Here is a 27,978-nt window from a genome sequence, read left to right on the forward strand (position 1 = left end):
GGTATAAGTTCTGTTATGTTTTATTCCACTCTCGACTATGGTGTTCCTGAGGATGGGTCAGATCACTGATCATCTCCAGAGTTCTAACAACCCAGAGGCCCCAGCCAATCACGTGCTTAATTAAAATAAGGCTCCACACCTGCTTGCTTACCCCCTAGACAGGACTGTGATGTACAACCCTGTATGCTTCATACAACAGAGTCCATTGATACAAATGAAGAATATGCCTAGGTATAAGCCCCCACTTCTATGAAGCCTACCACAGCTCAATATAAAACCATTGCCCAATATGTATGTTGGTGGGTACAGTCTATATCTAGAGTATCTATAGATAGACATAAAGAACAGGAAGACCTAAGTTCTAGTCTAATAGCTACAAACAATAAGATATATTGCTATTATGACACATAATTGCCAAATTAAAATGATAAGAGATAAAACAATGCACACCTATGTCACACCAGTCTTCCCAGAGCACGTCTTTAAGTCTTGTTTCACATCTTATTTGAGCTATGAGAAACTGAGACGTAAAAGAATCAAGAAACATTCTATGGTCACCCCACCGCTAAATGATCAAGCCAGGATCGATCAGCCTCTCCTGGTCTTCATTTCTACATTCTTCTACTGAATCATTGCCTGGGGGGGGGACATGTCAAGAAAATAAATGGAGACCACAAAACATGAGAAAACAGAACTATCTGGGGGTTAGTCAGCCACCAAGGCAAGCCACCAGGCAAGAAGGGCCAGCCATTTCTACATTCATTTTTGCTTCAGTCTCCACTTTCTTTTTCTGTGGTGCTTACAACTCCACAATTAGGGGATATTCTTAATTAACCAGCATCCTATTATGCACACACTCATCCCTGCTACCGTTAGGATGACATCAATCATTTGCAGATGCGTATTAAGCTTTTTGCATGAACTTAGAAGCTCTCGTCTAGGAGCTTAGCCCAAGGCTCTGAATTTATACTGCATATAAAACCATGAATTTTATCTAAGGAAAAAAAAAAAAGAACAGGTGAGTCACTTTGGGATATGAGGTACAGGGAGTTAAACTAACCCCGCAGAGAAGCAACAGTAGTCACCATGGAGACATCTTAGGAAAAAGACAATGACACTGTGGCAGGCAAACCGTTCTGTTATCCAACCCTATCCATGAGTGAGTGAGTCTCAGTAATATCTGCTGACACCAGAACACAGGAAATAAAACAGTAAAAAGGATTAAAATTAATGAGGAACTTTTTTTCATTTAGTAAGCAGAAAAGCCAGTGAGATCAGAAAGCTGCTCATCACAAATTCTTGTTCCTCCCGGGCACAGAGCTAGATGCTGTTCACCAGTCTCCCTTGGCGCTGAGCATGGTGGGTAACAAGGTTTCGGCTGGGGAAATGGAAATGCACAGGCACATTGAAAACATTCTGTTCTCTCTTCCTTCTCCACAATGACCTTGAAGGCCACAGACTACACATGATGGACCACCAAAGGGGCCTGACTCAGAGCTCTGAGGAAAGACCTTAATGACTAGAGACAGCCGTTTTAAAGATGAAGAATGAAAGCTGTCATTGCTGTAAGCCCCATATCAGTTGATGTACTATAAATATCGTGACAAATGCCCATCTTGATGTACTAAAGACAACTATTCCATGGTAGGGTATGGTGGTTTAATGAGAAATGCCCCCAATGGACTCAAGTATTTAAATACTCGCTGCTGTTTGGGAAGATTACGTATGGAGCCTTGCTACAGGAAGTATGCCCATGGGGATGGACTTTGATATATTAAGCCTCACCCCTCTTCTTTTTTCTCTACTTCCTACTTATAAACAAAATGTGATTTCCCAACTCACTGCTTCTGCCAGACCTGTTGGGAGGGTACAAAAAATGCCAATAAAGTGAAGACTCCTGAACACAGAGCCTTACCCAGATCTAAGTTTGGGTATTATTCTGAGAACTGTGGCACCTATCAAGCGATTTGAATTGGAGCAATGGCAGGACTTTTGGATGCTTGTTGGAAAGATGAGTAAATGGGGCAAGAGCGGCTACCATCACCATCATTAGCTAAGAAACAAGACTCAGACATGGGCTGACACAATGAAGATGCAACAAATAGATGGCTATGACTCACTTTGGAGGCTAAGTTGATATGAAGATTGAACAAGGCTAAATTCATGAGCAATTTCAATATTCTGTGATTGGAACAACCAAGTATATAGATGTATTATTAGCTGAGTTAAGCACTAGAACCCAGGAGAAGGCAGGAACCCAAAGTATTATAATGCAATAGTTTAGCTACATGACAACCCCTTTTCTGAAAAAACACCTTAGAGACGTAATCAAGACTTGACACATTATTGCCAAGTCATAATGAATAATTCCAAACAATGCCTTAAAAATGATTTTGAAGAATGCTTTTCAGAGCTCACTTACCCTGCTGTTCTGACCACTGTGTCAGATAGTTTGGAGGGCTCAAGCTTTAACAAGAACCCTTTGGTCTGACGTAAGTATAGTTAACAGAACTTATATATAAGTGTTATGTACAAGTGTTCCCTTGTTTTGCTTTGTCTGTTTTAATTCGAAGAGGAAAATTGTCAAGCAGGATAAAGAGATGACTGTATGGATGAGGACAAGCGCAGAGGAGCTGCGTAGTGTTTGTGGAACACACCTATTCTATGAGGAAAAGAGTGGGAAATAGCATGAATGGACAATGATGTTTCTACTGTGTGTTTCTACAACACATCAGCTATAATCTCAATTCATTGTCCCATTTGATTTCAGGCTATTCAGGAGAATTCCTGGTCCATTTTACAGGTGAGGGAATTAAAAATGTGAAGCTCTAGTAATTGACACAAAGTCACACTGAGTGGATGAAGCACAAAACCAAGCTATAGACTGGGCAGGGTCTGTCTGTTTTTTATAGCTTGATCAATATCATGAAAGCATTCCTATCCCTATTACTCAGTTAACATGAGGCAAACATTTAGGTGCTAAAAGTGGCATGCCAAGGAGGAAGTGACATGGATCATCACATCATGCAAACACATTTAGAATTAGGATTGTGGGAGTTCAACTAAAATGGTCAAGGCACAAGGGTTATGAAGGGTTCAGGTTAGAGGAAGGACAGGGACACTTGTGTTTGCATCTTGGGTCCTTGGGTTTGATCCCAAGCAGCCTTGGGATCAAAGATGCAGAGGTAAATGGAAAGTTCCCCAGAGGGAGTCTACCTGTTCCTGTCAGAGGTTGGACGACAGAGCTACTCAGATGAAACAATAGCTAAAATCTGTCTCATAAAAGGGAAGTAGTCTGAGAAAAAAACTTGGGTAGCAAGCTATGTCACTGAATAGAACAAGAAAGACTTCTGGAGGCATTCTTATAGTCAGCATTCAGAATTGCTGCCAATACTCAACCACAAGGGCAAAGAGCTAATGTGCTAAAGATGGATAATTCCTCCCTAGTCAAAGCAGGACTTCAGAGATAGACTCAAACTGGAACGTTAACTAGGCTCTGTGAATCACAAGGGCCATTCATGCTATAATATGCAAAACACTTAAATGTAAAAGAAAATGGGAAAACAGAGAAACCTGATTAATTCTTGGGAACTGGTGCAGTGAGCACACTGAGCCAGTTCCCCATGGATTCTCTAAAGCAGGAACTGGCAGTTTTGTTTCTATGAAGCTGCTCACACTAGACTCTGTACAGTAAATCTCTACCTTCTTAGTGACTGAGGCTGCTTCCCATTGAACTCTTGTTTCTCAACCACTTCCCAGGTCTCTTACTACTGGAAATGACAGGCCCATCCATCTATCGTAACCTCCAATCACATGAAGTTATTGCTCTGATTTAATTATAATCTTGGGAAATAAAAGAAATTATTTTAAAAGAGAAGTTATGATTCACATTGCTGATCCGTGCCTGTGTGTATCCAATGCTTCTGTGTATTTGCTACATGCAATTATTAGATTCACATAGCACAGGCCATTTCGTGCTAAATTCTTCTCATAAACAGCTCCATTTGTGCTTTCTGAGGAAAGAGCACATTGAGCTTTATAAGTGATAATGTTTCGTGTCCCACAGCCCCTGCATAACTAATATAATCTAATCCTTCCATCTCAAGGCACTTTCCCCAGTCATCTGCCAGTTTTTGCCATAACATGTAGATGAATAAAATTTGGTTCTCAGAGCACTGACCTCCGAGATATCTCAAACCAGGAGCTTGTACTGATGATGATGACGACGATGATGATATTGATGATGATGATGATGATGATAATGATGATGGTGATGAGAACCAACATACTCTTTTCAACCTTTAGTCAATCTGGGAAATTTGCTAAATTTTTAGTATGCTCCATCTCACTAGCATATGAACTGGGAAATCCAATTTCCAATGCTGGATTTGTCATAACCAAATACTAAATTACAATTATATTCTACCATACCATACACACAAAGCAGTTTACTGCTTGACTGCTAGCTCCTGTGTTTTTAACTTTCCCTAGTGGGTCTCAGCACTACTTTTCTTATTGTAAATATTGATCTCTCCTGAGTATAAGAGCTTTGGATCAATTAATTCAGAGTCTATCAATAAACTCAGCTCAGTTATAGAAAAGCAACAGATAGCTGTCCCTTGTCATCAAGGCAAATTTCAATGGTATAAAATATTACATATGACATGTACCATAAATCTATTCATCATGTGTCAGATGTCAATTGTTAGGTATTGTCTTTCTTCTGGAAGCCTAACTAAACAAAAACAAAAACAAACAAAAAAAAAAAAAAAACAAATATATGACCAGGTTTGTGCCAGAGAGAGAAAAAAGAGATGGGGCCTGCAAAAATTTTTAGAACCTTTATTCAGAAACAATCTGGGTCATGTCTACTCGCAGCTTGTTCACTTGATTTTCTTTTCCTTTTTTTTCCTTTGAGACATGGTCTCACTATATTGCCCTTCCTGAACTAAAAAGCACCAGGTAGACCAGGCTGACCTAGCACTCCAAGAGTTACCTGCCTGAAACCCCTGAGTGCTAGAATTAAAGGCAAACATAACAATGCCTGAACCAAAGGGTTTTTTTTTTTAAAGATTTATCTTTATTATGTTTAATCACATGTGTGTTTGTGAGTGCTGTGACTGAAGACAACAGACACATCAGATCTCCCTGGAGACAGAGTGACAGTTAGACCTGAGTTTCCTGACATGGCTGCTGTACGCAGTGCATTCTCTTAAGTGCTCAGCCATCCCTCCATCTCATACCACTGTATGTCTTTAGCTAACCTGTATGTCAGGGGAATGGATCAATAATAAGAAAGATGGTTTGAACTCCATTAGGAGATCAGAACAGTGGGAGGGTTAGCAGCAGTGACCACCAGAGCAAGAAAAAAACGGAGCTGAAAATCACTGTGCTCTGCCTTGGCTGGGTTTCTCTGAGTCTCAATGCCTGCACTGGGTAACATAGGGCTAACAGTGGCCAGGGTTGCCATGGGATCACAGATTCTAAGCTTCCAAAAGTGTAACAAGCACAAAAGGAGCGTGGAAAACTCAGGACACCCTGCAACTCAAACATCATTTGTCATACAGTTCTCATCCTGCAGGATGCAAAAGACATATTATTCCTTGTCTTTCCAAATAGCTTTTCATTCCAGTTTATGAAAAGCTGTTCAAACTCCAAAACTGTTCAGTAGCAACAGTGCCAACAGGACAGCTAGCGCTTCAGTTATACCAGACACAGGTTATAATTCACACTAAGGTATTAGAAACTACCTAAGACCCACTCAGTGAAAATGCCATCTCAGGGGGAGAAAGCCCCCCTCCCCCCGCCAACCAGATCCATAAAACACTGACATCTAATGAGAGAAGTTTTCAAGATGAGGACTGTGCCCACTCCAGACTCACAAGGCAAAAATGAAACCTGGTGAATTGTATTACAGCTGACAGAAGGTTTTATTACCTTCCATTGATTGGTCAGGAGTTTCAACATCTCCTCAGCAGTTTTATAACTTCTGAAGATCAGAAGTCTTTAATCCACCAGAGCTCTGCTGTCGTGGGACAAAGGTACAAAAGCTGAAAGCCGTTTGTGCTTTCTCTTCCTCTGAGAGTCTGGGATGGATTTTTTTCAAGATATTCTGGAAAATGTGTGTGATGCTTTGTTTTAACTTCAAGCTAATCTTGTTCATTGTGGGTTTTATAATCCTGGTCATTTTCATTCATTTATTGCAGTTCATGCGTCTCTAGTTGTCTCTAAGCTACGGTGAGACTATGCATCCCTGCGGGTCTCTGGTACCCACCTCTAAGGTTCTCCAATAGATGACACTGGATGGAAATTCCTAGGTAGGGACTCAGAAAATGCCAAGATTCTAACCAATAGAAGAATGGTACAGGAACAGATTTTCCTTCTCCCAAACTGGCCTCATTGTTTCCTCTGGCCTCATTGTTTACCTCTTCAAAGGGAAGAGGTATTGTGATTTCAGCTCCAAAGGAGGAACATGAGTAACCAGATATCATAGCATTCCCCACCCTCCCCAAATATCAGATGAGGAATTTCAGGATTAGGTGGGAGGTAATCCAGTTCTGAAAACTAAGATGGAGAATCTTCTGCATATCTGAGTCACAGGGGCTTAAAGAATACCCTGTAGGAAGAAATATCTTTGAACATGAAAATATAGAATATCGCACAGAGACCTCTCCTTCAACGGTTCCTTACTTGGGATGCTGTAAGGTGACACAGTGACTGGAGGTACAATAGTATGGATATCAGTATCATGCAACCACAGGAATGCAAACCCACAGGTCAAGTTAGATGTGTTCAAGTTGATGAACACATGCTCAAAGCATTGGCATCCATTACATGTGGTCCCCACTTCCCTCTGGATGCCCAGCAGGTAGTTCTTACTTTACCTCCAGAGTTCTGTTGTTATGCATTGCATTCCTTCTTATTACTTATACTCCTCCTTAGATACTGGTGTATCTCCATGAACAAGCTCCCTGGAACTTCTGTACTGTCTCTATGATGGCAGAGAAATGTCTACAGCCCCTAGCCATCACTATGACCTAGAGCACCAGTACCATGCAAGCATGCTGGCATGAAGACAGATCCAGATGGTAAGCTAGGCAGAGGCTAGCTCTGTTTTCTTGAAGAAGCATTCCAAGAAAACATTGAGTCAAACCTGCAGTCATACAGTGTGACTAATTTTTAAAGGCCTCCCATAGAAAGGGCAACTTTAATACCACAGTTCTCTCTTGGAGCCAATTCTATATAATAAAAATTGGAATCAAGGAGGAAAGAATCAAAGAGTCACAACAAGCATTCACAGCAGTCATTACTCCCACTTCTTCTCCATCTCAATTGCTCATAGGACATGGGGGACTTTATGGCCCTAGGGGTCATTGTGCATGGATTCTGCTATCACTTTTATAAGGCTCAGAGCTCAACCCAACATTTATCAGAAGGTAGGAACATAATCCCATCAGCTCATTACCTAGCTTGGAAGTCTTTTCCCATTGAGACTGAATTAAAAGAATGTTCACATGGAGATTTTTTTCTGATTAAGTGGAAATAACATAAGATAAAAATATAAAAAATGATTTAATCTGAAATGTTGGCATTCATAATATTCTTCCCCAAATTAACAAATAGCTAAGAATTCAAGGGTAGATGAAAACAATTTGCAGTCAAAGAGGTAACTTCATTTTCCCAAAGGATGTGAATCAAGTTCAAAGCAAATACACAAATGCAAAATAAAAGGATTCAAAAGAGGGAAGAAGCCCACACATTCTAATACTGCTAGTAAGAAGGAAGAAACAAAGAAACCCTTCCAGAATAAATGAAAAAGCAAGAACTACCCACCGGAACCACCCCGGGAACCAGCAGATACTTTTTTAAGGAAGTGAATAGCTCTTTGAGTAAAGTCAAAAAGTTATAGCAGTGGCCAGCAATACAGAACACAGACTGAACAGGCATTTATCATTACTGTCGCCTATGAGCACAGTATGTAGCTTAAGAACACTTGACCCACTTTAGAACCAAGCTACACGTGTGTGACAGTGATAGACACTGCCCCGTTTGTTCAATTTGAGAAATCTGCCTTCCTCCCAGGCTATCACGGCTTGATATTTAGCTAACAAGGATGAAAGGAGTGGCTGAATTAGAAACCGGAGGAGCAGAGAAGCAGGCCAATCATGACTGCCTTATAGAACTTGTCTGCTCAATGGGGAGGAGCCAGGGAGAGCCTTTGAAAAGGACAGGCTCAGATATATTAGACAAGGTCAGAGCAAGCCCCACTCTGACTGCTAAAGGAGCAGAGGTGTGCAATGCTCACCAGCATCAAGTGAGGTGCCAAGCTTGGAAGAAAGGGATGTACCCATGAGGCAAAAGAGGCCATATCCTCACTGTAACTGTGTCAGTTCAAGAGACTAAGTCATAAGTCCTGTCAGTCCAATTAACTCGATAATGACCAGAAAGTGACAACTCGTGGATCATCGTTTAAGGAAATCAACTGAAAAAATTAATTCTGCCTTCAGGAACTGAAGATGAGATCTGGCTCTAAGCCAATCTCTGATCACTATTTGAAAAGGGAACTTGCTTGCCACATCCCACAATGACCTTGGAGATGATTCTCTCTTCCAATCATCAAGTAGAAAGCACTGTGCTTGTGGCTGTCCTGGTGCTGGTATGGACAGTGGGGGCACTGTATGATCTTACGCCGCTCTTAGTTTCTCACATGAAGCTGTTGGATAAACCATGAGAATTTATGCCCTTGCATAGCCAAATCCATATCTGTAGTAACTGGAAACATACTTCTCTGCCACTTCCCCACAAGACCTGGCTGTCCTTACCTTCACAGTACGCAGAGTTGCCCTGAACAGAGATGTATCCATTCTTGCACTCACAAGTCGCTTTTGTGTTCCAATTTTTGCATTCCGAGTTTTCTCCACACTTAGGTGCTTCTGCACAGAAGTTATGACCTACAGGACAGAAAGATATGTTTTACATAGAGGAATGACAAGGAAGGAGGGTCTCTAAACAGTAAGGCACGCAGTACTGTATATGACGTAGGGCTCACAGAAATGGACCATGGCAACAGCAAGATTAAGCCAAGTAGGAGCTATAGGGCAGGAAGGAGAAACTGGACGGCCAAGAGTGAGAGCGTGTTTCCTGATGTTCCTGGCACTGCTCACCTTGCTAAGATACTTCCTGCCTGGGTATTGTACCCATGCCATTCTGAGTAGTCTTACATTGTTATAATTACCTTATTAGACAATTTATGATGTGTAGAAAAGAATGCATGACCTAAATATATGGGTATAGAAAATACAATTAATCTAATGTGAGTGTTACCATTATACAGCCTCTCCTTCTGCCAGGCTTCACTACACTGTACATGGCTATGATCTTTTTATACACTGATGCTTATTTCTAAACAAATATTCAGTTTTTGCCATCTTCAACCTCCCATAAGACCAATCATTTTATATATGTATGTATGTATGTATATATACATATATATATATATATTATATATATACTTGTAGATGTCTTCATTCATATTAATAAACTCTAACCATGGCAATGCTTATGGGTATTCATTTGTCAATGCTGTATCTCAGGCTTATGGGAAGTCTATAATTTACACTTATGTAATCAATATTGGAGTTATTTGCATGTTCTGAAATATAAAATGGTTGCTAAAGGGTTTTAAACACAATTTTGACAAGTCAAAATTGTTTTGCCTCACACTTCTTCCAGAATCCCTGCCATCCCCTGCAGGACAGTTACCTTACCTCAGGTATCTACTAGAAATCTCTTTGGTGGAGATGCTCAGACATTTCTGAACTTAATTTTAATTTATTTCAAATGTTCAACTAGGTATGATGGAACCTACATTGTACTCGAAGCATATGGGAAGCTAGAACACAAGGATTCAACACCAACCTTGACTGCACAGCAAGATTGCCTCAATCCATCAATTACAGAACTATCCCTATGTTTGAAAATGATTCTACTCTGTAAAGGTATTTGATCTCAACAAATCTCTTCAAAGGTATTTGAAGATATGATTCTGCTTTACAGTTTTCATACTGTTACTAATAATTAGAAGTTAATAACCACTCCTTCCTGTGTGGTCACCATTCTGTCCACGAAGATTCTGAACCTTTATCTGGCTGTTTGATTGGTGAATGGAAGGTTACCTTGGCTTGGTTTGATATTCTAGTCTTCAATTTTATTCTGAGGTTCATGAACATGAGCCTGTTTCACATTTAGGATTTCTCATGGGCAAGGCCTGAATCTGAGAAGTGGTTCGTTCCTTTCTTTACTTTTGAAATGCCTCTCTACCTCTCTCCAGCACTGTATCCACACTGGGTTGTCCAAAGTCTATAAATATTTCCATATTATCCATCAAAAACTATGTGCTTTTGTATACTGGGATCATTAGATAGTGATTGCCTTGTGATTATGTAATACAGGATAAACTCCTCATCTCCAGTTCCATCACCTATTCATATCTGCAGTGTTACTATTTGTTGCAGGATATTTGAACATATTGTGAATCCAGAGAAACCCGGAGATTGCGTTATTTACTGAAAAACTATGTTTCTAGTTGTGATGTAGCTCAGCCCTTAGCACACACCCTTAATCCCTCTGGATGGAATACAGACACACCCTTAGTACATACCTTTGATCCCAAACAAGGAAGATAAAGTTAATTTGTAGAAGGAAGCACCCCTGTTTGAAAGTGGTGTCTAACTCAATGGCCAATAACATAATGAATCAGAGAGAAATTTGATCGAATAGGATATGCCCAATTCTCATGAGAAGAGAGAGAAGAGAGACTATTTAAGAGCGCACAGAGAGAAAAAGCGGAGCAGTTTTACCTGGACAATTGTACAGAGACATGTTACAGAGAGACAACAGCTCATGTTTACTAGTCTTACTGTCACATGATCTATATCTTTTTTGTTCTTTTCCTGCTAAATTTCAGTGAATTCCCTGTATAACTCTTAGCTCATTAATTCTCTGCAGGGCTGTGTCTCATTCTGCCTTAGTCTCTCATATCATCTTAAATTGCCCTTATATTTTTAGTCTAGAATTCAGTGTTGTTCCTTTTAGTCTGCTTAGCCAATTTAATATCCCCTTATCTATTCATCTTTTAATCCTTTAAAATAATTGCTATGCTGTCACTTTCACTGTAGTCCAGCTGGGCTTGTGATTTTACAGTTTGTAGTTTGTGCTGAACATCATCAATGGTGGCTTGTTTTCTTTCTTTTCCTTGTGCATGATTCGTTCATTTTTGAGCCCGTCTTGTTTGAAATTGAGTATGTGGAAGATATTCCTAGCTTGGGTTTTAGTATTTATGTTACCTCCTGTCGGGCAGTGGAAGGAATTATCAACATAAAATCAATTTAAGCTGTATCTTTGCCTTGGGGTGAGAATTGAACCACACAAACAGAACACCCTGCAGCCCTAAACTTCCTGAATGCCAGCTTCCTCCTGTAGACCCTAATCTAAGACACAAGACTAAGGAGTAAACCTTGTCTTAAAGGTTTGCTTTTCGCCCTTTGAGAGAATCACCCCTTGAGATTCTCATGCAAGCATCTCATACTAGCACCAGGCTATGCCCTGTCCATTAGAAGCTATGCTGAAAACCAACAAAGATTAATAAAAGAAAAAAAACAATAAAACAATTTAAAAAAAAAAAACAGCTCTCAGGGAAAACCAACTCCAGCATGCTTCCTGATCTCAAGGGCATCACACTTCTTTAACTTGCCTCCCCCCACCCCTCTCTCTCCTTCTCAACTGCAAGACCTACTAAATGAAAAAATTACATACCATGCAGCATCTGGGGGTTTAACTGGGAGGCTAGGCTATATAAAATATAAGTTAAATGTGATAAGATATGCGATGGCACTTTATCCCCTTTAAATCAGTACATTTGGAGGATGCTAATGACTGTGCCACAGCACATACAATCATCTCACAGGAAACTGCACCCAGGGATCAGGAAATCTCATGTATAATTCAGTCAGCAACTAACAAACAGTGCATATCACCTCTCCTGCCTCTCCTGCCTCGGTACATACAGAAATGATGACAGTGGTGATTTCAAACTGCTGTGAGACCCTCAGCCAAGACAGGCAAGTACAGAGAGATCATGCCCCTGAACCTCTCACACCTAGAACAATTACCCTTTTACATTTTGGCATGTGGATTATGGAAACTACAAACTCAGGCTTAAAAACTATTCCCAGACAATGTAAACTTAAATTTCTTTTAATGAGAAGATTTTAGAACTGTTATTCTTCAAATATTTTTAAACAAACAACATGTAGCCTAGAAGGTAATGCTTTTTACTAAGTAATACTAATATTCTTATGCCTGTAATGTGCTTGACATTACAGTAAATGTTTTAAATAAGAGCGGTAGCATTACTGACTTGTTGAAGAATTTGAAGAGCCAAATTAATATAAAATACTTGAAACAGCTCCTGATATATACTAAAGAAGTTGGATATTGGTACCCATTCTATTGATGATGCTGGTAATAGATGATGTTAGTGATGGTAATGATAGGGATGGGAATGAACACGATGATGGTGAGTGTGGTGATTTTGCCAACAGTGAGAACTGAAGTTTTAAAATAAGACTATTATTTCCTCAACTGCAAGCTATGAAAAGAAAAGAAAATTCAAACACATGACAGGTAATTGGAGGACAGATAGGGGCATTTTTACTTGTGTTGTAGAAAGGAATCTGTACCTATTCAATATTAATTGCTTCAAGTATACACACTATTAATGCCTTGTTTTGGATTATCTCTCCAACCCAGGTGGCACCTGAAGGAACACAGACTTGATCCCAGCAGACACTAAGCAGACTCAGTGCTCTAAGACATGTCTGAGGCCAGGAAATGAGGAATGAGTGGATGGAGAGGTAATGAGAGAAGCACAGAGGCAAGGCTCAGAAATGTGGGCTGACCACTGGGAACCTGAGCTCTAGAATATCTCCCTGTCTGACAAGACCCTCCTACAGACCCAGCTAGGCGGAGCTGAGAGGAAAGGCAGTTTGGCCTGGGGGTGTTATCTCTGCCTTCTCAGAACATCACTGCCCTAAATTAAGTAGTGTGATGGTTAGTATATGCTTGGCACAGGGAGTGGCACTATTTGAAGATGTGGCCCTATTTGAGTAGGTGTGTCATTGTGGATGTGGGCTATAAGACCCTCATGCTAGCTGCCTGGAAGCAAGTCTTCCACTAGCAGCCCTCAGATGAAGATGTAGAACTCTCAGCTCTGCCTGCACCATGCCTGCCAGGATGCTGCCATGCTCCAGCCTTGATGACAATGGCCTGAACCTGTAAGCCAGCCCCAAATATATGTTGTCCTTTATAAGACTTGTCTTGGTCATGGTGTCTGTTTGCAGCAGTAAAACCCTGACTAAGGCAGATGGAATGTGAAGACTCAGTTGCTCCCCTGCACTGGTGTGTGTGGCCACAAGCAGTATGTGTACTGGTGTCCTCTTCCATGACTGACGTAGGCAGACAGTGGGGATCCAGGTCAGGTCCAAATAACTCCTGCAGCCATGCACTGCTCTTGTACCATATACCCTCTGTGATCGCAAAATCTAATAAAATGTCAAGGGCCACTTCTTAGGACATAAGAGAGCAGTAGATCCACAGCACAAATGAGACTGACCGGGTGGCGGTCACACCCACTAGGACTCACCAAGCAGAGGCAGCCCCAACCAAAAGCAGAACATAAATTTAACCCTCAAAAATCTGGGAAGTAACATCTGTGGGTGCTTGTAGTGAGATATCAAATGCTTACAGTGATCATTCCTGCCCAAGGATCAATTTTAGGCATTGTGGTTTTCCCTGCAGGAGGAAGTATCTGAAGCTCAGTCCTTCAGCCAGTACTCATCAGGCTTCTCACCACTGTGACACTTGAACCAATGTCATTCATTCATCTCAGCATAGGCATTCTGTGTCTGATTTTGTCATGTCTTTTTTCCCCAAAAAAATGAATACCATAGGCAGAAACAAAACCCTTCAAATATTATCAATAGGCATCTAAACATCATTTTAGATCTCATATAATATATCATCATTTATCTACTATGAAGCTTAAAAAAATAAACTTATGGTGAGGGAAACAAGGCTTTTCGATATGCCCATGTCTGGTAACTTTAAGTCCTCTGAGCAAAAACTCAACTAACCTAGCACCCTGCTAGGTTAGAGCCAACGTCTAATCTGAGTCTCTAATCAAAAGCTTTCTAAGAACTGGAGTGTAGGTTGGTAGGTGGAATGCTAACCTAGCTTTCATAAGGCCCTGGGTTTCCATCCTCAGTGGTGTACAAAGAGAGAGCAGTGGTGTACATCTGTGATCCTAGCACCTGGGACACGGAGCCAGGAAGAAAAAGCATTCAAGGTCATCCTTAACTCCACCCCAAGTTTAAAGCCTGATTGGACCACCTAATAGTCAGTCTTGACAGAAAAAGGTCTTGTACTATACAGGGATAGCTGTGTGGGTGTGTGTCTCATAAGTGTGAGGCCTGATGGGCAGGCAAAACCTTAGTGGATAAATGAGTGAAATAACAGATGAATTGATGCCATCCCCGCACCACAAACAATTCAGACTCCCTTAGGTCATCCATCATATTTCCTCTTTAAACATTTTTATGAATGTTATTATTCACAAACCATCAACTCCTCCTATAGTAAGTAGAGTCTGATGAGCTTTAGCAACCATGTGTAGTTGTGAGTCAGCCTCAACGCCCAGGTCAAAAACACTGTTTCCCACTGCTAAGCATCATCGTTCATCAAGTACTACCTCAGCATCTTAGCTGACTGTCAGCTCAGGCTCATAAATCCTCAGTTCACTCTCTATTTCTATAATCCTTCAAATGGCTTTGTCTTTCTTATCTGATGTCTGTGAGCAGCATGCCACTTAAGACACAAGCTTTCTTTTCTTAATATTTATTGTCAGTTGTCACCCAGTTCTTCCCTTTGCCCATTCATGTTCCAGTCAGACTTCAGTATACTTTTTCCCCTCAGGATGGTTATCAAGACGGTCTAAGGCGTGATCCCACTCAAAAGTACCCTCTTAATTAATATCAATTTTGTTTAATGTTTATCTTTTAGTTGTCTAATTTTTGTAATTTTATAACTATACATGAAGTACTTTAATTATATTCACCTACCCATTTTCCTTTCTATCCCATTCTACTCCTACAAAAGCCCTTGTTCTTCCCACCAAGTGTCTTGTGTGAGAGAGAATGTGATTGACCCACTGTATCTAATTAGGATCAATTGCCTTAGCATGGTCGCAGGTTATTTACTGGAGCATGGTCAGCTTAGTTCTGGCTGTACTACTGAAGAAACTGACTCCCCATCTCCCAGCAATTACTAAGCATCAAGAGTATCCCAGGAAGAGGTGGGACCTCATGATCTTATCCCCCAACCACAATTGATTGTTGACAAATAATAAGCCAGTATTATACAGGTAAATGCAGCTGCAGTGAACTCTGGTCAGGAAGACAGCCTGTTCCATATCCTTCCCTATCCTCCAGCTTTTGCATCCTTGCTGCACTCTCTTGCATGCTGTCCCCTTGGAGGAGGTTCTATGAATAACTTGTTTGGGGTGCAGCACTCAGCTGTTCTCAGCACTTTGGCCAGTTATTAATCATTACCTTAACTACTGCACACTGCAAAGGGAAGCTGCTCTGACCAAGGCTGAGAATAGTACAAATTATAGGGATAAACATAAACATTTAGAAGGCAGTTTGAGGGGTTGGGGATTTAGCTCAGTGGTAGAGCGCTTGCCTAGCAAGCAGAAGGGCCTCTGCTCTGTTAAAAAAAAAAAAAAAAGACAAAATAGAAGGCAGTTTGACAACATTTGCACTTTACATCAATGGTAAGTTCCCCCCACAAAGACCTTTCCAGACATGTAAGAAAAGAGGAGCCCTTGCTCACTGTCATTGGGAGAATAAACTGGTGTAGCTATTGTGGAGACCAGTGTAGCAGCTTCTCAAAAAGCTAAAACTAGAACTATGACCTCATCAAGCTGTATCACTCCTGGGTATACACCAAAGATTGCCACAAAGATACCAAGGCACTCATATTCATATTCATTGTGCTCTCTGTTCACAAAAGGAAGAATAGGAATATTAATCAAAACTAAAGATATATTAAAAATCATTTTATGAAAACATACTATTTTATAAGCTAATTTAAAAATATTTTTGAAAGACTGGGAACTGAAGTACCTACTACAGCAAATAATGCTGCTCCAGAAACAGCATTAAACAAATTAAACATTATTAAACAAATCCCCTACTGACACGTGGGACACCTCCCTATAAGTTTTTGGCCATAGATGCCCTGGTTGCCACTGGTACCAACGAGAACCAAATGTCTAGGCCATATTTCTGAAGACACCACACAATTGGTTATAAGCCTTAGAGATTATAATCAAGCTGGAAGTGAATGCTAAGTTTCAAAATGCAAGGTAGTGCTATGCAGGCTGCTGAAGAAAGAACAGCCATTGATAGCTTTATCTTCTTATGAACTCTGAGCTACAACACCAACCCACCAAGTACAACCTGTCCGCTGTGCAACAATGGCATGGCTGTTACAAGAGACATACTTCCCCAGAAATAAATCATGCTTGGCATTCTAAATGTGGTAGTTCTTTATCTTTACCTTTATGGACTTAGAAGATACAACTTAATCAAGAAAAGAAAAAGCACAAATAAGTAAATAAACAAGCCACTATTCAAGTACTTATTTATTTTTCTAAGAAGTGTTATTTTGAGTCTTTGAAACTATTCTGAAATTAATATATAGTGACATCTTTAATCTAAGATTTTTTTCAAATGTCTAAAATATCTTAAATATAAAATCTGCTTTTCATAGACTTCTTCTCTTATGTCTTCTAGCATATAACTACACATGTTAGAATATACCAATTAAACCTTTACAATAACCCTACAGATCACTATCCTCAATTTACAGGTTAGGGGGATGAGGTCAGGAGTTTGTATATCCAAAGTATACATGAGCAAGTGACAGTCACAATCTATCTGACTCTAAAGTTCTTGCTAGAACCACTGAGAAAATAATTCTCCTGACATTTAAATACCTGAGGTCCTAAAGAACCCCAGCAATATATCCTTTCCAATGATGCTTGTAGATTGTAATCCTTCTTGGAGATATTATGATTCTGTTCTAATCAGAAATTAAATAAAGTGCCAACTTCACTTATTATGTTGTATCATCATAGCAAACAGACCACTCCCTGCCCTTTAAGGTTTCTCTCCATTCCAGCCTCAGAGGCACCTCACAGCTTACCAGAGAAAGCTGAACCTTTGATCATACTCTCAAACCTGAGTCTCACCAATTCTTCCCAACTACCTGTGGCACATTCATCTACCCAAGCCAGAGAAATGGAATTCATGTTAGCTTTCACTTCTGGAAAGCTCGCCCTCCTGAGTCCCATCAGTTGCATCTTTATGTGTGTATGAATGTATGTGCATATGCACATATTTATGGATGCATATAAATATATGTTGCTTTGGGGAGATGGGATCACAGTGGAGGCCTTGCATGTATAAGGAAAGCACTCTAACACTGAGCCACCCCTTCTTCCATAAATATATCATCAATTTATCTGCTTCTGGACCTTGTCACAGCCATAATAATGAAAATCTTCTCCCCACTCTATCCTCTCTTAAACAGAAAGCATCTCATCTGCCGTCCAAACCCCCTTGCCTTCTCCAATCTATTCTTCAGAGGATGAAATGCATCTCTACCCGCCTTCCCCCTGCCACTGCCAGTGCCCTTTGTCCCTTCCCTCCCTTCAAAATCTTGCAAGGTCTTTTCATTTTAAAACACAATCCTTAACACTATCTTCTCTCCATGCTTTTAACTCTTTTAAAAATTTTTAAAAATTTGTTATTTGTTATTTGTTGTAGCTGATAATCATTTTGGTTTTCTATTTTTGTTTTGTCAGTTTGTTTGTTCATCTTTTAAGCATACCCCTTATATCCCAGGCTAACACCTTGTGTAGTGGAGAATGATCCCAAGTATTGTGATGACAGTGCCACACTCAGTCTGTGCAGTGCTGGGAATTGAGCCCAGATCTTTCTGTATTTGAGGTAAGCTCTTTACCAACTAAGGGAAAACCCTCACCCACTCCTCTAGCATTCTGATATATATTTTTTTTAATTCAAGGACTTTGCAAAGCCATTCTCCCTGATATAATAACTCAGCCTTCAAGTTAAGGTTAATTATATCCTACTCATTGGGCAATAGAGGACCTTGGTCAAAGGGGGCAGTATTTCAGTTAAACAAAGAGTAAATTATGACCCTATATTACACAGCATCAGGTCGATGGTAACAATATATGCCAGAAAACTCCTGAAAATGGTCATGGAAAAGTCCTCACTGAGCACACAAAAATGATGAGTAAGATGGTAAGCATGTGAGGTCATTGATAGATTGGGTTGATTTAATAACTTTATAATGCATATACATGTCAAAACATCATGTTGTAAATCTCTAAGAACACACATATTTTTGGTCAATTATACCTGAATAAAGTTCAATAATAGGTTTTTAGACAGAAAGAACAATAAATCAGTAACCTCTCACTCACATTCAGGGAAACATTTCTGATTTCCAAAATAAATTTATTTCCTAAATTAAACAACATTATTCTCTCACAAGATGTTGTGGCTTTGTTTGTAGCAGTTATCACAATGACTAATTATCGGATTAATTTTTCTTTTATTAGTAGATGCATATCTCCCTGTTTGATGCTTCCTTCAGTGAGGGAAAGGACCATGTAAATTTGCCCACCTTCTGGCTAAGACTATAGCCCAATGTACTGTAGGCACTCAGCTGATACTTATTAGTTATTCCCTAAATCCTCATTGTTTTCTCAAACTGGACTTGAATGTGATTTCAAGATAAACAAAATGAGCCTGGAGAGGTTAACTGCATCTCCTACGAAGACAGAACTAATATATCTTTATATGCACAAACATTTATATGCATACCTAACCATGTGCATATGTGCACACATGCATACTAGTAAAAGAAATAGTTATAGTTATAAACACAAATATGACTCCTAATTTATCTCACCATCCATATGACTGACCAGCCATCATTTCTATCATCAAGGGATATTCAAGGAACACCAACCCAGGCCTGGAGAAACCAACACTCCATCAGCCACTGGAATTTTCCAATGGGTGAAACACCCGCACCTTTCCAAAAAAAATCAAACCTTGCTTCTTGCTTTAAAAAAACACGCCATCATTTTTTTTCACCACCTGGAGATTTAACATCAGAAGGCAAAGAACTTGTCAGCTCTGCAGCACGGCGCACAAGGATGAAATAGAAGGATGAAGGAGAACCATCTGGAGATGCCAAGTGGCCAGAATGAGCCACTCTCTGAGCCACCACTCTGAGAGAGGACACACCCTACTGGAATGCAACTGTGTTGGGAACCAGAGAGCTTGGCTCAACGCCCCCAGCTGAGCTTTTTGCACAGGTTTCTTGAGAGCAAAACATCCCGTAGCTTAGCTTGATTCCTGCCTTCCTGCCCAGTGTGGTACGGACTTCCCAGGTGCCTGACCTAAGACTATAATAGATTTTTCCTGTTCCCTTCCCTGGCCTGTAGTATATATATTGCTGGTCTCTCAGTAAAGCTTTGGCATTCTCCTTGCAGAATGACCTGTGTCTGTGTTTTTTGTTAATCCCGCAGGCCTTTTGTTAATCCTCCAGGTCACAGCTGGAAGTGTCATTTAGGACACACACCTGTGTCTGATTCCCAGCAAAGTGCCATTCATCCAACCAACAAAACTAGGTAAACTAAGTCACCCAGCTAACCAAAACAAAGCATCTACCCAGCTACTGTGCTTGGCAATGGAGGCATCGCAGACGCTATACCAATAACCATAAACCCAAACACAAAGCAGCAGCTGCCCATGGCATTCAAAGTAATTAATGAGGAACCATACATATTAGGTGTGTCACACTTTTCTTATGGAGAGGTGAAAAGTCTGGACTCACTCTGTGGCCCTACATCTGCATTTCTGTAATAGAAACACTAACAAGCCAATCTGGTTTGTTTGTTTGCTTTTTTAAAACTCTTTTGCTTCATTGTAATGAAGCTCTCATACTACTGCTTTCTAAATTTCTCTTTTTCTCTCTCTTCATAATTATGATAACACTATTCATTTATCTTGCTTCACCTCTGGCTTCTGCTACCAATGATGGACAGCATCTGTGTGCTTTGCCCTGTGACTATCTACAATATAGACAGAACAGACCTGACCCAAGCTTTGATGAGATGGCTAAAGACTGACTCCATTAACACAATGGTTTTCAACCTTACTAATGCTGTACCTTTAATACAGACCCACAGATCGTGTGACCCCCAGTCATAAATTAATTTTATTGCTACTTCATAACTGTAATTTTGCTACTGTAATGGAATGATTCCTGATGATCTTAGGTGACCCTTGTGAATGAGCTGTCAGACACCCCCCCCCAAAGGGTCATGACCCACAGGAAGAGAGTGACTGCCACAGAGGGACACATAGCTTGCTCCAGGTCCCCCGCCAATAATGAACTCGTGAGCAAGCTTGGCATTTACGTTTGAGTTGTGTAACTGCACATGTAGAACACACATTCCACACTTGTCCGCCCCAAGTCAAATTTCAAAGTCTATATGTCACCCATTCCCAACTACTTGCCCAACCTTGTAATTTACACAAAGAGCAACCACATGCTGGTCTGTGTGCCTCAGAGCTAGAATCAACACCATCCACCAACTGGTTAAGAGAGATGCTTTATAAGAATTGAGGGTCCTTAAGGGACCCCACAACCAGAATACATGTTGCAAGAGAAACCAGAGCCCTGGAGGATGAGATGATCTCTTTAGCCTTTTGTGGACACATCAGGACAGGACGATCAAAGCAGTGTGGGCTCCATCATCCTCACAGGTTCTATCTTAAAAGCATTCCAGTTCCTTCTGAAACCATCAACATTTAACTGCCTTCCTGTCCAAGGCAACCCAGCCCTAGTTTCCAGTCTTCCCTCTGGATAAATGGACCTCATTCCGGACATGTCAGAGACCTTTACCCAATAGAGTACTTCCATGGGCACTGAACTGTCTTCTCTAGACAGCGTTGTCCTTCAAATTCCTCTGTCCACAGCACAGCAGTTGCTGCATTGCAGCCTGGTCTTCATGGTCCCTGTTAGCTCTTGTATGCAGAGTTTTGATCTGACCCATCTGTCAACATACCAAGAACAAGCTCCTGCCATGAAACCCTGCCAGCTCTTCTGTGTGTGCACAAGCCCACACACTCACTAAATGCCACATTTCTAAATCGCTTTTCACCTCTAATACCCCGAAGTCATCTCTCTAAGATCATTTCAATTACGAACCCACCTGAAACGATCAGGAAGTGTGGGAGTAAAACTCATGTGATAACAGGATTCTTTGGGAGGATTTAATTGAAGAGCATAAAATCTTAAATAGTACAAATAATCTAAGCTAATTTCAGTCCAGGCCAGATGACAAGGCAAGTGAGCATGAATTAAAATTACCGATAAACACATTTGGAACAGATGTCGGAAAGAACTTTCTTCCAACACCCAAAGTCATAAACATGACGCGAAACCCTCCAAAGTCGTTGGCGATGCTGAAGATACAATTAGAGCTGCTTATGAGGGAAATAAAACTCTGAGGAGTGTGTTGAAGGGACCAGGATGGGCCGAATGATCGCTGTTTTCCTGGAGAGGTCTTGAAAATGCATGGTCAAGATTACTAGCTTTTTTGTTGATGTAGTTCAGCTTTTGACTGAGAGTACCAGATATCCCTGGGCAATACTTCCTTCTGGGTCTACATTCAGTCCTTCATTGCCTTCTTGCAGGAAGAAGCATAGCTGCCACTTTACTGTACACTCTGCCTCTCCACCTAGTGACCACACACTCTAAGGTGACAGGCCTCTTCTACAGCCATTACCTCAAAGCAATGAGCATAAAATTTTTCCATGGGTGACTCTGAGGCATCAGGGGGAAAAAAAAGCACCAGTGGTCAGTCATGGCAGTTTTGGGTGCTACACAGGTGACTGAGACCTGCAGACCCAGCAACAGCACAGGGCCCCCCCCAGCTGTGCCCATCATGTTCCATCCTATGCATGTGTCTTCCTAAACTGCCCTGAGGTTCTTTTCCCAAGTCTGTCTTGGCTGCACCAAGATGCAGTCCATCCACTGAGTCCTGTGGACTGAGGTGCCTGCTCACTTGGTCTCTTTATCATCCTTAAAGGCAGAGGGAATGGTCTGCAGGATTCCAGTATTTGACAAACCCAGGATTAAAAAGTGCAAGGTGTCCACGTTCCTGGTCTAATTCTAGGTCAGCTGATGTGTTGAACACTACAGATCACAATATATTGTGTTTCACTGTACATTCTCAGATTCAAATCCTACAAGGACAAAAAATCCTTCTATTGTAAAACAAAGATCTTGATTTATTGGAGTAGTAACAGACATAAAAGAAAATGTGTATCACTAATTTGGTAAAAAATAACATTATGAACAAACAAAGGAGTTATAACTTGGAAATGTAAGTTACAACTCAGAAAAATGTTTTTTAAATACTATTGCATTTGTGGACTATAATAACCAGTGCTGAAAATGATATCATTTGAAGCCTTGAATATAAAACACATAGAGCAGCCCCCCATCATCAGAAGGTCTGCCCTGTCTCGTATATTAAAGATTACATAATATGTGATTATTTAAAGCAATGTTATTTGTTAAGTTGGATATTTTTATTAGATATTTTCTTTATTTACATTTCAAAAGTTATCCCCTTTCTGGTTTCCCCTCTGAAAACACCCTATTCCATTCCCCCATCCCAGTGCTCACCAACCCACCCACTCCCATTTCCTGTCCTGGTATTATTGCCCTATACTGGGGTATCAAGCCTTCTCAGGGCCAAAGGCCACTCCTCCCTTTGATGTCCAAAAAGGCCATCCCCTGTTACATATGCAGCTGGAGCCATGGGTCCTTCAATGTGTACTCTTTGGTTGGTAGTTTAGTCCCTGGGAGCTCTGGGGTACTGGTTGGTTCATAATGTTGCTCCTCATCTGGGGCTGATAGCTCCTTCAGCTCCTTGGGTCCTTTCTCTATCATGAAAACAGCTTTAATTCAAACTTCCATGGAATGACATGTCAGACATCTCTCAGCATACAGACCTGACACTCTCATTGAGACAGAGATGGTAAAAACACCTATTGGAAGCTCCTCTATGCAACTGTTTAGAGAAGAACACAGCCACTTGGGTTTCCATGATCAGTCACTCCAGGGTAGCAGAAGACATGTGGCCACAATTTCCACAGAGCCAACTCTGGAGGTAACATACTTTATCTCATCAGACCTCACGTGGATATTTATATGCCTGCAGGAAATCTCAGTCCACAAAGCAAAGAGGGTAGCCTTCCCATATGCAGGATAAAAGCTGATTTTATATGGCTCTGGAGAAATGGCTCAGCAGTTGAGGCCACTGTCTGCTCCTGCAGAGGACCTAGGTTCAATTCCAGTTCTAGAGAAATTAATGCCTTATTCTAGCCTCTGTAGGCAATTCATGTACATGGTGCACAGATATACATGCAGGTAACACTCCTACACACAAAATAAATCATTTTTAATTTCATTAATTTACATAGATATTGACTAGATTCTGCTGGCGTTTGCTTTATGTTAACAGAAAGAGGAAGTAGGAAGAGAAAAATGGAATCCTTTGCCTTAGACAAAGTCCCTGAAATCCATGTCTTGCTAAAAAGGTACTAGTTCAGGTCCCTCGCCATCTAAGACCCCACCCAGAAAACATGAACGTAGCAGGAAAGGTGAAAAACACACAGGGAGAAGCAAAGCACGTTTCTCTCAGAACTGTGTGAGATTATTGTACCATCTCTAAATGAGCCCTTAAGGGATAAATCAGAACTCAGCGAAACTAAGTCAGATTCACAGCAAGTGTGGTTTAGGACCACAGATGTTGAGTTCCTCTGGAAAGATCTCTTAAACTGTAGGGCTTTGTGGGGATATCGTAGACCCTATCCTGATGATGATCTTCCAATTTGTGGTTACATAATGTGTCACCAGGACCAAAGACATGGGCAAATAAGCTCCTGTTCTGGGACTCTGAGCTCCTGTCATCAAAAGGAAGAGGTAATGTCAGTGGAAGGTCCTGCAAAGGCCCTTGGTCAAAAATCATACTTTTTTCTGGATAATTATTAATGAATATGGCAGAAGGGGATAGAAAAGAGTTAAATGTAAGATGGCCCGAGCTAAGTATTAGACTGCTGGATTGCTTTTCTTAACTCAAAACATTATAGTTCAGTCAGCAGGGATCTAGCTAACTGGGTATTTGACAATGTGAGGGGTTGGGAATAGGGACAGATTCTATGAATCTGAATAGCTAATATCATTTTTTAATAGGAAGAAAATTTTATTAGAGTTTAAGAGAAAAATCTCGAGAGCAAACTAGCTATAAATCTCCACAGCTGCCCAGAAGGAAAAAATGGAGGACAGAAGAGAAAAGGTCATGAGTGGGGGCGGCCTGCGCGAAGGTCACCGTCATGACAGCCAGGAGCCACACAGTGGTGCAGCAAAGAAAGAAGTCCAAAGTACTCTTAGGGAAAGCATGCTTAAAGCAGAGACAGTAGAAAAAAAAAAAAAAAAAACAAGACAAGTTGCCCTTTCCAGGGTAATTCGGGAAAGTGGACAGACTTGTAAAGCCCAGTGGCCACAGTTCTGTATAATGCAACAGAGGCAGGAATTGTGGGATTGAGAAGTACATTATCTCAGTAAATACTAGTTAGTCCACCTACCTACCTCTTTAGCATGGCTTAAGGTGAGCTACCTTCCTTAGGGTGGTTCCTGGGCCAGGTGACTGAGCTACCCAGCTGGAATGTTAGCTTTCCACCCAAGCCAAACATTGACCAGGCTTCCCTTAATGGACTCGTACTGCTGAATAGCTATGATTTTAACTGGATTAGCTTTTAAGATGTTGAATCAATTCTCGATTCTCCTAATCTGACTAATTCTCCCTGAGTGAAAACTTCATAGAAGAAGTGCTTGAGCCTACATTTGAAGATAGAAGATGAAATTTAGTAAAAAGGGGGGTTCCAGAAAGAGGACATGAGGCAAGTTCTGTCCCATAAATTAATTAGGGATCAAGTGTCACATAGCTCTGCAGGATAAATAAAATGTCAACAGAGGAGCTGGAGAGATGGTTCAACAGTTAAGAGCACTGGCTCTTCTTGCAAAAGACCCAAGCTCACTTCCCAACCCCCACACAGCAATTTACACCCATCTTCCCACTTCTGTAGGTAACAGGCATGTTCATGGTTCACAGGCTTATATGCCACCCAAATACTTGTACACATAAATAAAATAAAATAAGTAAATCTAAAAAATGTATTTTAAAAAAAATTAGAAAATTTAAGTCAGAAGAAGTAAAGGCATAGAGGAATTAATTTGCCACTCATCCCAAGAAACGCCCTTCCCCTGCCATATTTTCTGAATGGTGACTCCACTTCTTGTGGAAGATGCAGAATTCAGAATACAAAAGAAACTCACCTACACAAGCATTTCCAAAGAAAACCATTGCCATCTTCCTCCAGACATTTCCTAACAGAGCAGAGAACATGTGTGGAAGGAAAGTCCTCAGCTCCACAGCTTGTCCTCCATGAAGTCTGCCCCCTGCTTCTTGTTCCTCTACACCTGTACCAGGTTTGGCAAAAGTCACCCATCATGATTCCAGTGGGAGCCTCGTGTGCCTGTGGGAGCTGCCAGCAGTTCTGATGAAATGTTTGAGCTCTAGACAGTCACAAGCAGAGGCAAAGCCACCTATTGTAAACTGGGTCAGAACAATGAAATCCCTCTTGAGTTTCTGTGCCCTAATCAATGTTTCTGCTCTAATGAAGCCATTAATCAGAAAAGATTTGCATAAACAGAGGCCCACTTGGCACCTCAACAAATAGCTAGTGATGGATTTTGCATTAAATTATAAGACCTTACCTAACCACCTTATTGGTTCCCAATAAACGCATCTCTCTGAAAATTCAACTCAATATGTAGGTATTTCTAAGATCTCCCAGCTGCAAATAAGCTCCTTGTCATATGTTCAATGGTTCTTCCTCTGAAAAGAGGCATACCCTCCAGGGGTTTATGAATCATAAGATTCCAGAAGTTACCTAAATTCACAAAGCTCAAAAACTTGTGAAACTTCACAGGCTTAGACAGCTCAGGAGGGTTGACCCCCTAGGCCATGTTCCTGTGAGTGACCTGTCAGCCATGCTTCTGTAACTGATTCCAAAAAGCTCATCGGTTCACCAAGATGGACTTGGGTGGAATTATTTCTTCAGGCTGTCTCAATGCACTACCCAGACTGGGTAGACATTCTACCCTTCAGAAAACATGGAGAGCAGAGGTAGATGAGTCAGGGCTGATACTCAGATCGCAGAGTTATCATGTCTCTGATTATATAGCTATTTTTTTTAGAGCAATGAGATTTTATAAAGCAGAACTCTCTCCTGACCAACCACTGAGAGTAATCACAACTTCAGATGAGAACGCATCATAATAATGTACATTTTCCATATAAATCAGAAGGTGCTGGGTATGAAATCAACCAATCAGGGCCTGCTCCCAGGTGTTCCTGGAAATAGTTTTGGACACAGCTGTGCCCATTCACATACCTACACCCCAGTTTCCTTTTGTGTGCAAGAGCAGAGTTAAGGAGATGTAATAGAAAACTAGTCTGCTAAAGCTAAAATATTCGCTCTGTAGCTCTTTATAGTAAGAAAAATGTTGCAACCCTTTTTTAGAATAAAAAAAAAAGGAGGAGTAGAAGCAAGAAGAGGAGGAAGAGGAGAATTAAGTATCAAGTGACCTGAGTTAACCTATTAAACTCCAGGTCTTCCTTAACTCAGAAAGCACCAAAATTCAGTTAGAGAAGCTCCACGTTAGTGTGTATTATAGAATGTGAGGTGCTTGAAATAGACACAGCTATGAAATAGTGGCTATGATTTTTAACTGGATTCATGGGTTAAAATTTTTAATAAATTCTAGGTTCTCCTAACCCACCTAATTCTCCCTGAGTGAGAACTTCAGGAAACAATCAATTCAACACTAACAACTGAAGACATAAGAATAAATTTAGAAAAGAGGACCCAGAGAGAGAGAAAACAATTCCTGCCTAAGAATTAACCAGCAGGCACACTTATTTCAAGTTTTGCGTCATTCTGTGTGAGAACTGGATGAGACAGGGAGGAACACTGCTCAGCCCCACTCAGTAAGACAATGTAATAATAATAGTAATGGTTGTTACTACAGGAACTATCATTTGCTTTAATATAGAAACTACTGCTTATTGGATGTCTGTCACATGCTGGGCCTTCTGCTCCGTGCTTATGCATTTTCCCATTTAATCTTCACAGCAGTCTTATGAGGTGGATACTGTTATTATCCTCAGTTTACCATTGAGGAGACAATCTCAGAGAAAGGTAAATGGGCTCTACAAGTCTCTGAAATCAGGGTGGAGTGAGCAAGGCAGGCTGTCTCACACCACTGTTCACCAAACCTTCACACCCACCACTAACCCCACCCAGAAGCTCCTACCACCACGCCCACTCACCACGCCCACTCACCTCGGCAGACCCTGCAGCACTGATTCTCCGGAAGAATATGATCCTTGTCTGAGCAGTTCAAAGGAGGGCAAGCTTCTGTGATTTTTACCAAAACTCCACCCTAAAAGCCAAATACCAGGCAAGAGTTAGTTCATGTGAAGAGCCCATCACAGGTGTTTCTAATGTTCCTTATTATCAACTTGCAGAGGTAACCACCCAGATGCTAAGAGCATTCTTGGGAATTCCACTGAGAAGAACAATCTTGCAAGCCAAATTGATGAGTCCAGGGAGA

General features: G+C 40.9%; 1 protein-coding gene across 1 annotated transcript in view; it reads right to left on the bottom strand.

Moving 5' to 3' along the window:
* The window catches only part of Nell1 (neural EGFL like 1), a 937,387-nt gene that overhangs the window by 631,634 nt on the left and 277,775 nt on the right, over positions 1-27,978 (bottom strand). Inside the window, exons 11-12 of the mRNA XM_052161842.1 lie at positions 27,708-27,807; positions 8,823-8,951 (exon numbers count right to left, since the gene is read on the bottom strand). Coding sequence (XP_052017802.1) covers positions 8,823-8,951; positions 27,708-27,807 — 229 coding nt within the window. The remainder of the gene's footprint in view (positions 1-8,822; positions 8,952-27,707; positions 27,808-27,978) is intronic.

This window comes from Apodemus sylvaticus, chromosome 1 (genome assembly GCF_947179515.1).
Source record: "Apodemus sylvaticus chromosome 1, mApoSyl1.1, whole genome shotgun sequence".
Classification (NCBI taxonomy): domain Eukaryota; kingdom Metazoa; phylum Chordata; class Mammalia; order Rodentia; family Muridae; genus Apodemus; species Apodemus sylvaticus.